At 42.3% G+C, this 12,956-nt stretch overlaps 1 protein-coding gene across 5 annotated transcripts in view; it reads left to right on the forward strand.

Annotated features, from left to right (window-relative positions):
• SMOC1 (SPARC related modular calcium binding 1) overlaps positions 1-12,956 on the forward strand; it is a 132,061-nt gene that overhangs the window by 38,971 nt on the left and 80,134 nt on the right. For all 5 annotated transcript variants that reach the window (XM_055819663.1, XM_055819669.1, XM_055819682.1 and 2 more), the window contains exons 2-3: positions 4,544-4,715; positions 12,805-12,917. In XM_055819663.1, coding sequence (XP_055675638.1) covers positions 4,544-4,715; positions 12,805-12,917 — 285 coding nt within the window. The remainder of the gene's footprint in view (positions 1-4,543; positions 4,716-12,804; positions 12,918-12,956) is intronic.

A 12,956-nucleotide genomic window follows, 5' to 3' on the forward strand; every position in this document is an offset into this window, starting at 1 on the left:
GGAAGTGGTTTCTGCAAGCACCTGTGTAAATGTATTTGCAAAAGGAGGAGGTTTGTGTCCTTACACAAATACAGCATTTGACAGAAAAAGATGCTGTGAGGGCTTCATTGTACTGGAAGCTCTCTAGGACAGGGACTCAAACTGACTGGTGTAGGAGCTCTGCAGGCTTTCTTAATGTAAGCAAATGCTATGAAAATATGAATACTGTTGTCTAATGCTAGTATTACTTATGCTTGTCTTAGTATGGAGTCTGCATTCAAGGGATCCCATTTGTAACCTAGTCAATTTTAACATTTCCCTGGAAAATAAACTCACAAAAACTAGCAGGAACAATTTATTTTTTTTTGGGTGGAGTTTCATGTCTGCACGTTGAGTTTTGTTTTGTTTAGTTCTGCTTTTAGTTGTTCTCGCATGGAGGAAAAGTGAGGATAGAAAGGAACTGATAAGCCAGTGACACAGTCTTCAGCCCCATCATCCAGTTTTGGATGTAGTCTGAAATAAGTGGGAACACAGAGACCAAAAGGAGTCATTGAGAAATCTCAGAGTTAAGATAATTATTTCCCTCTTCTTTCTAGATGAAGCTTGGACACCTGCCGGTGCTGCACGTGTGTGCAGGGTTACTTTTTCCCTGAGTCCAGATCTGTTTGCACTGTGTGTCTATGTGTACAGCACCAAGCACTGCTCTGTGAGTGTTGATTCTGTTCTTTGCAAAGCCTGTTTGTGTGGGTGTCCTGAAGCTGTTAGGACATCAAGTTTTGATTTGGGCTTCAAAGGTCATGGTAGGACACTTGGTGTTAAAGGCAGAATACTTTATCTTGCTATTCTTTCTGTGAAGGGACCAGAGAATCATGCTGTTGCCTTGGCTGTGTCTGGGGAGGGTTGGTAGCCAGGCATCAGTGCATCCTGTGCGTGTTGCTTACAGCCCTCTGCTTGGCTCAGTGGTATTACCTGCAGTGACCAAAGTGAACTTTTGGAGCAGGGCTGTGCTCCTTGCCTGCTTGCTCGAAGTGGGAATGGACTAGGAGTGAGTAGCTCTTGAATTATAGTCCGAGCTATAGATCAATTAAAACGATCGATTAAAGTGCTCTCTCCATTGGCAGACACACATTTCAGCATTCATCTAGTATTTTGCTTCAAGTGGCTGAGGCTGCTTACAAAGGAGAGCAGTTGTGGTCTCAGACAGGCAAAATGCTAGAAAGAAAACTCTAAGCTGGGTAGGAGGGGATGGACGTTCAAAACAGCTAGTATGTTAAATGTCTGTGGGTGGTCTGTGTTGATCAGTTCTGTAGCATGAATGCTTACCAGCTAGAAACAGGACAAAGAACGACCATTTTTACTATCTGAAAGCTGGCAGGGCTGCTGAGCAAAGACAAGGGCTCCGAGCTACAGTGGCGCAAGTGTCCTGCTGTAAGGGGGTGTTCTTGAAGCCGTTCAGTAATATCTCTGGGAGATCCAGCCTTTCTGGCAGTGCTGTCTGATGACATGAGAAGAACCCTGATCAGACAGGTATGATCCTGGATCCTTCTGGAAATTAATGCAGACTTTTACAATTATAATCTAGCCAAACAAAACAAGCACCATCTTGTGCAAATACGTAAACCATAAACTTTTTGGCAAGGCAGGTGTGGCATCTTCAGTATCTGGAAAGCACCTAACATGCTGTGTGGGCTCCCTACTGTATTCCAAATTATAAATGCTAAAAAAGCTTTGATTTATTTTATTTATTTTTTTTATAATGTGGTTCTTGGCTTAATTTGGGTAGGCAAGAACTTCATAGACTGCATTGGGGTGCTCTGCATGTTTCCTCAGGCCCTCATAATTAATCAATGCTGAGCTGTTCCTCCCTATCCCTCTGGAGGAGGCACTAGAGAAAAGCTGTTCCATAGCTTGTTTGTCAGCTCTGAGAAGGACTGTCTAATCTTCAGAGATACCCTTTCTGGAAGGAGGGGTGTTCCTGGCCCACAAAGCCCTTCTGTACTGTGCTTTGGTACGGGCTGCAGAAGGCTTAGGTGAGATTTCATGATATAAGCTCAGTTTCCAATTAGTTTGTAATATGGTTTGCTGGGAACCAGTATTCAAGCTTTTTTTAGTGTACCTCTGGATAACTGATCTGCGGAACTCTGCTTCTGACACAAGGAATTTTCAAAACATTTCATGCCAGTAGCTCAGGCCCTCAAGCTTGTGATAAATGGCAGATGCATGCGTTCCTTCTAAACCAGAATGGCTTCTGTGTTTAACTGAATGCTTAATTGCTGTATCTGCACCATACTGTGCTATCAGGCAGCTCTGCTTTTCAAGCCTGTTTATACAGACAGCTGAAAAGCCGTGCAAGTCTTTCAGGGTCTCTGACATCACGCGCTGGGAGGAGGCTTCAGCATCTTCAGTCTGATGCTTTTTGCTGTATGTTTACCGCCACTGGTGATCTTTGCACCTCAGGGGCTACAGAAAGACATTACTGTAGCCAGAGCAGTTCCAAGCTCAGTTGTGATAGTCCTAGCCCTGACAAGAACTGGGTAAAAATCTGGTCCAGCTTTACAGTGTTTTTATAGTCTAGTCCAGGTCTCTATAAACCACTTAAATTTGCCTTCAGATTTAAATTTTCCTATTTCCCATTTGGAACAGGTGTTTCCAGGTTATAGAAAGTGTTGCAGAAAGGGAACAAAAACATTTTAAAACCTCTGTGCTGTTACAAATTTTGGCAAGTCTCTGACAGATGAGATTTTTTAAAAGTTTGCCCCACCAAAAGTAAAACAAGTGCAGACCTTGCTTACTTTTCCCCAGCTGTCATGTTTAAATAGGGTATTCAGTAACGTATGAGTCTTCAAAATATCCAGCAGTACAGAGCTAATATGTTTTTATATGAAAATATGTAACTTCTCAATTGTTTTTAATCTTATTTAATTGGGGAAAGAAAAGGGGTAAAGAATTTTATTTTAAATGTCAAAAAACAAATTTCAGAGATGCATGTTCTTGGAGTGGTTAAAAACCAACCCAAACTAGGCTTCAGGCAATGTTTTTTCAACAGCTTTAACCTCAAAGCACAGAGCAGACAGCTTTGTAGGCAACTGTAACAGCAAGGTGATTATGGCAATGACTCACACTTCCCTGTAAGGCATCCAGCTATCAACACACTTGGAGAGCCGTGGCTTTGTGCATGCAGGCAGGGTGTTAGTGCCACTTGCCAGCCAGCTCCGAACTGCCTGAGCTTATAACTGCTTTGACAGCGAGCTGGGATATTGGTGCATTAGAGAGTGGCTCTGGTTCCCCCAGGCTTGTGAGAGGCTGAAGAGATGGGAGCTTGGGAAAGGGAAGTGCAAGGCAGGTTTAACTTCCCATTGCTTTACTTAATCCTCATGGGACTTGTTTCAAGAGCCCTCTGAAATCTTCTGGGTTTGGGTAATTGTTAAAGGTCTGACTGACTACCCACCAAGTGGGGTAGCATGGGAAGTGAAAAGGGCTATCATGTCCTGCTGAAATTATGCCAATGGTTTTGGAATGAGGACTGGTAGCTGGGGTCTTCCTGAGGAGAGACCTGGGTGTCCCTGTAGGCAGCTCAGAGTACAGCTGAAGGTACAACAGTAAACTACTGCCAGATGTTAGGATTGCAGGGAACAAATGGACAGAAAATGGGGACTCATTCATATGCATTGTGGGTTTCCCATATTGAAAAGTTAAGGCAGAAACCAAGCTGTCTTCAGAGATGGGAAGCAGCAGTGATCATGGTACAGAGGAATTCTTCTGAGCGAGTTGGGAATCTGGGGTTGTTCACTTTGAGTGACTGACAAGAAAGGAGTGCCACTTTTATGCACAACAGGCTGCATCCAAACTGAATGCTTGGGAAGAAGAGGTATTCAGAAAGACGTAAAATTCAAACTTCTGAAAGGAAATAGCTTTTCACATAGTGTGCAATTAGATTGTGGGATGTATGTAATGCAGTTGCCAGCTGGGCAAGATGTCATCAGTAAGGAACAAAATGTGGCTTTGGGAGTGTGCAGGTTTGCTATTGCAGGTGGTATCTGCAGATGATGTAATGCTTTAAAAAACCCAAATAACTAGTGATACAAAGCTGGCCACATCCATGGTTCAGCTACCAAGGCCAATCTTGATAGGTTGGTTATTTGGGTTCCTCTGTCCTCAATAAGTTTCTTGCACTCTGATTAAAATAGTCTAGTACCAGATACTGTTTGCAGCACGGTGCTGGGCAAGCTGGGCTGTTGTGACTCAGTATTGCCCTTCCCGTGTGGGTTGTGTTTGGCTTTGCCTCACCTCTGAAAACATAAGATGTGCAGAGTGACTAATGTTTCCGTTCTGTTAAAGAAAATGGAATGGCAAAGACCTTAAATTATTATTTTTTTTAAAGATGTACGTGTTTCATTTTAAGTTTCCTTCAGGCAAAATCAGCTTTGGTAAGCAGCTTAAACTGTATTATAGACCATATAGCTATTGTCATAAAACCAAAATACACCATGCTCTGTTTTGGGAAACTGAACAAAACCAATATTTTTTTTTTTTCTCCTTCCCTCCTTTTTTTCACTTCCTTCAGTTTTTAATAAGTGACCGTGACAGAGACCCTCAGTGTAACCTGCATTGCTCCAGGTCCCAGTCCAAACCCCTCTGTGCCTCTGACGGCAGAACATATGAGTCAATGTGCGACTACCAGAGAGCCAAATGCCGGGAGTCAAGTCTGAGTGTGACACATCGTGGCCGGTGCAAAGGTAGGTGGATTTCAGATGCCTTTGAGGGGAGGAATGGGAGTCCTACCTCATAAGAAGCTTATGGATTCTTAGACCCTTGAGTTTAGTACCATGCTTTGTAAGTAGTTTGATTGAAATTGTGCATTCCTGTGAGCATGGGTATCAGAGTCTGAGTTTAGGTGCCAAGGGTAAAAACCAACTGAATTATCAGTGAAAGAAGGTAAAGGAGCCAGAGACATCACTGAAAAGGGGCTGAAATATGTGTCTGCAGATCAGGCGCTGGCCTCATGGAAACATAAAATAAAATCCTGGAAGAAGAGATCTTCCTTGCTACCTGTGCTAGTGAGGAACTGAGATACCTTTGAGTAATAGGAATGTGCAGTGAGGAAGAACGTGTGGTGCACATTGGTGTCTAGTGCCTTTTCAGACATACAGTCTTTCTGCGCTGAGCTAATTAAGAAGACAAAGCATGCAAGGCTTTTACATGGCCTCTTTTTTGCCTGTTTGCTGTTACACATCTACTTAAAAGTGAGCATATTGGTTCTGTCTCAATTCAGCTCTTCTTCAGCATAGTCTAAAGATGAGGTTGAAACTTTTTTAAGGAGTATTGGTGTCTTGTCACACAAATGGTTTGCTTTTGTAGTGAAGTGAAAAATCAAGTTGAGTGCATTTGCTGAGAGCACAAGTGACTCAGAGGGCAAATGGCACAGATGTTTTTAGCAATTGGTTAAAGTGACAGGAGAAACTCATTAAAATTGCTGTGGAAGGAGAAATGGGCATATGTTTAAGCCTGGCTTTTGTTTATGAAGGCTTTTTTACTATTATGAATATGTATCTTTGTCAGAATAACTTGTTCTAAAATGGAAATCCCTTTTCAATGTATTGACAGGCTTTATACTTTAGGTGAATTATGAGCATGACCTCTAATATTGCTTTCTTTTAAACAGTCTCTCATTGGGGAAAAAAGCTTACTTGTATGATTGATTTTTTTTTTTTTCTCCTTCTTTTTTGTCTTACCACTGCTGGGTTGCTTTATGGCAACTTTTCTCAACTTTTCTCTCATAGCATAGAAAAAGGCCTTTGAGTCATGCTGATTTCTGAGTACTGGAAACCCAGAAACTTTCTTCCCAGGGCCAAAGAAGCAGTTGGACTGCTCTTGCATGTGATGCATTTTTGAGTATCACAATAAGAAGTGGTAGGGTGGGAGTCCCACTTTTGCTTTCATCACTTGAGCAGAGTGGCTTAGATAAGCAACTCCATGGCTGATGTTGCCATATAAACTGGCACTGTTCGGTTACTTAAAACATGGCATCTGAAATGTGGTACATCTGTATGTGGAAGTGTCTGTTTCTGGAATTGGAGAAAATACTGATCACTAGACTACACAGCCTGCTGTATGTCGTGATTGAAAAGAGTCCAAAGACGTTTTTATCTTAAGCACAGGTGAAGTATACCTTCCTTTCTGCTCTCAGACATAACTGAAACATTTAGCTGAAATTACTTGTGTTCTCCTTTCCTTTTTTCTTTTACCCTGTGGTCCTATATAGCACCTAATAACCTGGGAGAGGCTGACAACTACAAGTCTTGCTTTTAACCCACTAACACTCCCGTGAATCCCTGGGAAGTAGGAATATTCTATTGACTATCACATTCAAATCTAACCTTGCTGGTAATTTCCATGTGTGCTGCTGTTGAAAGGTATTTTGTTTTTCTAGTGCATTAGAAATACTACCTCTAGTTGTGCATGAAGGCTAGTGTTCTTTGCAAATACAGACAGTTGTGAGACAGGTGTGCCTAACTACAGGTGGTGAGCCAGGTCTGTATCTTGTACTCACACAAACAAAAGTATCACCAGCAGTGTTTGGGTACCTTCTGTTGCGGTAGGGCACCAGTTTACCCTGAATAGCCTCCATTCCCTCTGTGTGACAGAGATCGTCTACAGGGGAACTCCCATAGAACTGGAAGGGATCCTGTGGGCCGTTGAGCCCAGTCACATGCAATTGTGGTAAATACTGTATCCAAGAACTTATCCTTATGAAATGGGCAATTTAAACTTGTGTTTCCTTCTCTGAGGGGGAAAAAAACCAGGTAACTGAAATAAGGAAAAAAAGGATATTGTGGACGGCAAGGCATAGTTCTTCCCCCCAAATTACCGTAGGTTTCCAATTTCATATGCTGATATCTTGTACTGTACTGTGCTTTTGCCAAGGCAAGCAGCATGGCTTCCATAGTGAGGACAGAACGTTTTTGATTCAGCTTAGCTCTCTGCTCTCTCTCAAGAAGCTAAGGACCTTTAAAGATGAAATCTTGCTAGCCTTTTGGGAACTATAACTCTTACTCAGCTCTTGTTCCTTGCTAGCTTCCTCACATGCTTTTAAATGAAATTCCTTTGGTGCTAAATTATCTGAACTCTCTCCGAACCCTTGCTCAGACATCACAAAGGGTTAAAAGTCAGGAGTAGCTTAAAATGATGAAACTATGGCATCCATGACAAATGGAGCCTCATTGATGAGATTCCAGGGAATAGTTCCAGATGGCATAGCTGTGCGTAAAACACATAGCTAAGCACTCCTACCTGGATCTTTTGTCAGCAGGCATCTTAAGATCTGATGTCCAACAAGAGTTCTGCCTCAAAACTTTGCAGGGATGAAGGACAAATAATTGGTAAATGACTCTTGGCAAGCTGTCAAGGCTATGCAGTGACCGTTAGGGTGGATCGGATATCAGTGGCTTAAAGCCTGTTTAAGTTCTGTGTTAATTGGTTGGTTTCTAGGAACTTGTTTGGCCTATTTAATTAAAAAAAAAAGAGTGGGGGGATGGGAGTGCTCTACAAACTTCCCTTTAGGTTTATAATGGTTGGCTTTGAAAATCTACTGGTACAGAGTTTGTTCTTGGATCACAAGTCACCATGTAGAATAAACCTATCTGTAAGATACTGGTGGGAATTGTAACAGGAGTCTTCAGCTCATCTCCTGGGACACCTGGATGAACCCAACTTTTTGCTAATGTGCAGGAAAGGAAGGTCACCTTCTGACTAGTAATAAGTTGTTTGAAGGTAATCTTTCTCCTCTACCTACTGTCTGGTTAAAAACAGAGGATGATATTTTGAAATAATTCTTTTTGGCTTTTTTTTAGTCCACTTGCTAGATCAGTTTTGTCTTAACTTTCACGTTCCTAGTCAAGTGAGAATAAAATGGGTCCCTCCTTGGCATCAATTAGTCAGTAAAATCTGAAATGACATTTTCAATCACTTTGAAAATTTAAGCATGTTTTTAGGTATGCTCCAAATAAGTTGGGGAACTCTGGAGTAGAAATGGTACATGGGTATCAGAAGGAGCAAAGCACGTCAGCATGAAAGAGAAGAAGCTGGAGAGTCCATGTGTAGGACTTGTCAAAAATGAAGCGGAAAACAGTGGGGAAAGTGAAGGATGATTGACACCCTGTGGGAGAGATGGGTATGTTTTTGTAGTTTGCTCAGGTTCCATTTTTGCCTGTTTTATGCGAAGACACAGATCATCAGCTGGAGTAAATGTGTATGGATCTGCTGACTTCTCTGTAGCCGGACTGCTTTGTGCCTGGAGGGGACCTGGCCTGTGTGTGAGACAGTTACCTAATGAAACTAGAAATAGCTCAAAAGCTGCTTGGATCAATTTTTGTCCTTTTAGCTTTTGGTAAAAACAAAGTAGAATTAAAATTAAATAGCTAGATTTTTGTGGTTGCATCGTAAAGATTTGCTGCTAGTGTAATATGGATGCCTTAGGTCTTTATACCCTGATGTTGTGTGCCATCAAAACTGCCTCTGCCTATTGAAGAGAGGATGCTGGAATTCTTGGGGCCTATTCAGGAGTGGATTGTGTATATTATGAAGGACATAGTGGTCTCATTTGAATAAACTGTTCACGGATAAGATCAACTGTGATATTTAGCCAACCTCATTGCAAAATCTGAAATTATGTGCAATACATTCTGCAGATTAGGCCACAGATGTCAAAAACATCATTTGTAGTTCACAATCTCCTAAATGCCAGCTACCAGCCTGAGAACAAATTTTCTTTAAAAGGCAGCTTTTTAAGCTGCAGTAAATCTGTGCTAAGTTTGAAGATGTTTAATAATTTGGCTTTAAATACTTCTGCTTTTAAAAAACTCATTCTGTTCTGGTTTTTCACCTTATGTAAGGGAGGGGAGAAAGTCCTGTTTAGTCTGTCTGGACCATGAAACTGGAATGCATTAATGCCATTCTGTTTTATAAGCTTGGTGCTTGATACTCCAGTGAACATTTTTAAGAGGGAAAGAAAAATGCTGAAGTACTCAGGTAAGCAATCAAAATGCAGAATAGGATATATGAATCTACATCAAAGCATCAGGCTTTAGTAAAATTCGTAATGCATCTTATTTGGGGTGAGCTATTTGGCAGCTACTTTTTAACACTTGGCACTTAATGTTTTACATTTTCTAATTAAGAAAGCAAAAATAGCAAGGTGAAGTCATTCCACTGAAATGACATGTTGATGCAAACGTTAAAAAAATACCAGCCTGGTGGAGTGAGGAAGAGAAGGATTGACGGTCCTTTTAAAAATAGACTGATAAATGTTGATATTAAAGGCACTGTTTTTACTGGAACTGAACGGTGAAATGACAGACAAAAAAGATAGTGGTATACACATATCTCTCCAGCCAGTGTGGTATATAGATGGCTGTTCCAAGTCAAGGCTGTAAAAGGACTGGCATGACCTTTGGAAATCAATGAGGGAAGATGGGAGAAATGATCAGGGCTAAGTGTTCATGAACAGGAGGAAAAATTGTCTGTCTTCTCTGCACTTCAGCAGCAATTTGTGAAGACACACCACTTGAGCCAAGAGTTGAATTGCAAAAGAGGGTGCTGCAACAGCGATGAGCTCTTAAATGCTGCGGTGCATCAGTGTAGTCTACTGGGTGGTAGTAGAGAGTTCAGTCTCTAAAGGCCAGTTAAAATTGTCAGGGACACAGTCACCTTAAGAGTAACATGTTTACATTGTCTTCCCCTTATAGTAAGGGCTTGATTGTGTATGTGTTTGGTTGCTTATTAGACAAATTGGACAAAGATCAGAGTTAGTTTCCCTGCTGCCTGGGCTCCTAGTGTATTTGTACTACAGGAGATAACACAAAATGTTTGTTCCTACTGGCTCTGTAGTGAAGCATCCAGTTTTCAGTCATGTATGTGTGCCAGCACCAAAGTAGGTGATACGTGAAAATGCTTTACATGTCTGTTTTATGCTCAGGAGAGGAACCAGATATGCCTGCCTGCAGTCCTGTATCCTCAGGTGGAGAGACTAGAAAACACACTTTCATTTGTGAATCTGTGCTTTGATTGTTATGTGAGAAATTCATAGCGCTCCTGTTTTTTATGTTCCTTATACATGCAGATCTGCATAATCTGCTGATTTTTTTTCCTACTTAGTTGCCCCCTGTGAAGCTGAACTTGAAGGTGTTTTTAGTCAAACAGCTAGCTATAAAAGGTGCAGCCACACCATCTGGTTTTGAAATGTCCTTTGTCATGGCAAGCAAGATTAGACTCAAGTTTGAACAGGAGATCTGCAGGTGATAGATGTTCCAGTTAACAACATTGCCAGTGCTTCCTTTTCAGCTGAAAGAACAAGCATGTGTTGGAAGGGTTAGTACTGCTGGCAGGATCTTCCTCCGTGGGGAGGTGTGCCAACAAAGTCTAATCATCTGGTCACTGTGGCAAGCAGAGGGAAAAGAGGAAATTCCAGCTTAGAGGTTATATCATGGCTAATTAGAAAAACAAATACTGCTTCTCAAAATTCAGTATAAATTTTATTCAAGTCTTTTCATTCTGTAACAGTCTTGTTCTTTATACAAGCTTATAACAGGTCTACCTGAGGTCAAAGCTCCATGTGCTAAAGGTGTGGTGCAAGCAACCCACAAACAAATGAGTGTGAAGATGAGTGCCATAGGATCAGAAGGGACACCAGGTCACAGGGAGGTGAGGTGACCAACCTGTAGTCACTCAGTGGGTCAGTGGCAGAGCTGATGTAGGCACTCTTGCTTTGTAACCCCATGCCTAAGCTTAGAGGCACCTGTGCTGAATACTATTGCTATGAATAATGACTTTTTCCAAAGATTTCCATAATTTCAGAAGACTTGTGGAAACCTTCTTGGGGAGTAATGTGGTATGTTTAAAATGTGTTGGCAAGCTGGCAACTTGCTATCTTGAGTCATCAGTTGTGTAAATACTCTGCTTGAAAGCTTTGGTCTGTGCCTTTTTATCATAACTATTTACAGCGTTGTCATTGACTTCTGCATCTATATATGCTTAGATGAAAATGGCTTCTGTCACTGTGCAATGTGAAGTCAGTTGACCTGAGAACCCAGACTGGCTTTCTAATTCAGTGCTGGTATTAGTGATTCTGTTGTTGAAGTTCATGTGACCTGTGAAGCAGATATGGGATCTTTAGTGGAATTTTTTTGTTACCCAGTGTTATTTTTGTGCCTGATATAATGTGGATTCAACCTTGATCACTCTCTACAGTGCTGCTGAAAGATTCTGATGACCAGGTTTTGCAGTTTCTGCACTGAAAATCTTTCCATCAGTGGATTCATGAGGAAAGGAAGAAGGTGCTAGTTCCTGTGTCAGTCCCATAGAAACAGATATTTGCCTTTTTTCTTCTAGGCTGAACAGAAGTACTGTTAGACATCATGTTTTTAAATGTAAGCACTGAGTCAACTTGTATCTCTGCAGGGCAGAACTCTCCTCTTAAGCCCAACACTGATGACTGATGGGTTTATCTGGGTCTACACTCTATAACAGTGAGCTGGACCTGGAAAGAGTTAGTCATGAGATCTTAACCCCTTCAAACTCTGCTCTGCTTGCAGAGCAGTGTTTTTTCTTGGCAGCAAGGTTAGTTACTGATATGAGAAAGTATAATGCACACGTGGCTGTGAGCGCTGGGACTAGAGTTAGAAGCTGGTGGGTGTGGGGTGTGGTGGGTTGACCTTGCCTGGATGCTGCGTGCCCACCAAGCCGCTCTATTATTCCCCTTAGCAGAAGGTGGGGGGTGGGGTGGGGAGGGGGTGGTTTGAGAAAAATAAAGATGAAAAAAAACCCACTTGTGGGTCAAAGTAAAGGCAGTTTAATGAAGCAGTAGCAAAAGTCATTTGCACAGAAGCGAAGGGGAAACAAAAGATGTTATTCTCTACTTCCCATCAGCAGGCGATGTTCGGCCGCTTCCTGGGAAGCAGGGCTTCAGTACGTGTAGCAGTTGCTCTGGAAGACAAATGTTGTAAATAACGAGTGCTGCCCCCTTCTTGCTCCTTTCTCTTAGCTTTTATATCTGAGCAGGTGTCATATGTTTATATGACCTGTTGGTCTGTTTGGGTCAGCTGTCCTGGCTCTGTCCCCTCCCAAGACCCTGCCCACCCCCAGCCTGCTGGTGATGGGGGGATGTTGGAGAGCCAGCCTTGGTGCTGTGCGAGCGCTGCTCAGCAGCAGCCAAACACCGGTGTGTTAGCAGCACCCTTCTGGCTACCAGTACAAGCACAGCACTGGGAGGGCTGCTGTGGGGCTCAGCCAGAGCCAGTACGCTGGGTTTCAGGAACACACAGGCATATCTACCTTATCTGAACCACACAAAGGTGGAAGTTCAGATGGGTCACTGGTTATTTTAGCACCTTATTGGGAGAGTTGCTTAGAGAAGAAGCTTTGCTAGGGCCATCACTTCTTCCACACTGCTTACTTCTAGGCCTGAATTACTTGGGTTATGCTCAGCCATCCAGTTTCAGGCTGTTAATATTAACACAGACACAACTCCCTCTAGAAAGGCCTTTCACTGCATGGGCATTATGCTCCAGCATTTGTTAGAAGAAGCTTCCAGCGCCCATGGATGACCATAAAAAATATCGCCTGGGAAATGAGGCAGCTCTTCATTAACTGGCTCATAGTTTGATTGTCTAGGTGCATTTTTGACTTTGGGATCATGAGTGCTAACTCCATAGCTAATGTTAATGTTGTTTGGGGTTTTTTTCCTGCTGCAGCAGTGTGGTGCATCTGACAGCTTGTGAAGAGGCCAAATGGTGTTTGCAATCTAAGTAGGTTTTGCTTTTCTCCTTATAGATGCTGGCCAAAGTAAGTGTCGATTAGAGAGAACTCAAGCACTGGAACAGGCAAAGAAGCCCCAGGAAGCAGTCTTCATCCCAGAATGCAATGAGGATGGATCATTCACACAGGTAAAACTTCTGTTGTCTTCCTTCAGCCAGGCTGCCAGT

Source organism: Falco peregrinus, chromosome 1, assembly GCF_023634155.1.
Source record: "Falco peregrinus isolate bFalPer1 chromosome 1, bFalPer1.pri, whole genome shotgun sequence".
In the NCBI taxonomy this organism is placed as follows: domain Eukaryota; kingdom Metazoa; phylum Chordata; class Aves; order Falconiformes; family Falconidae; genus Falco; species Falco peregrinus.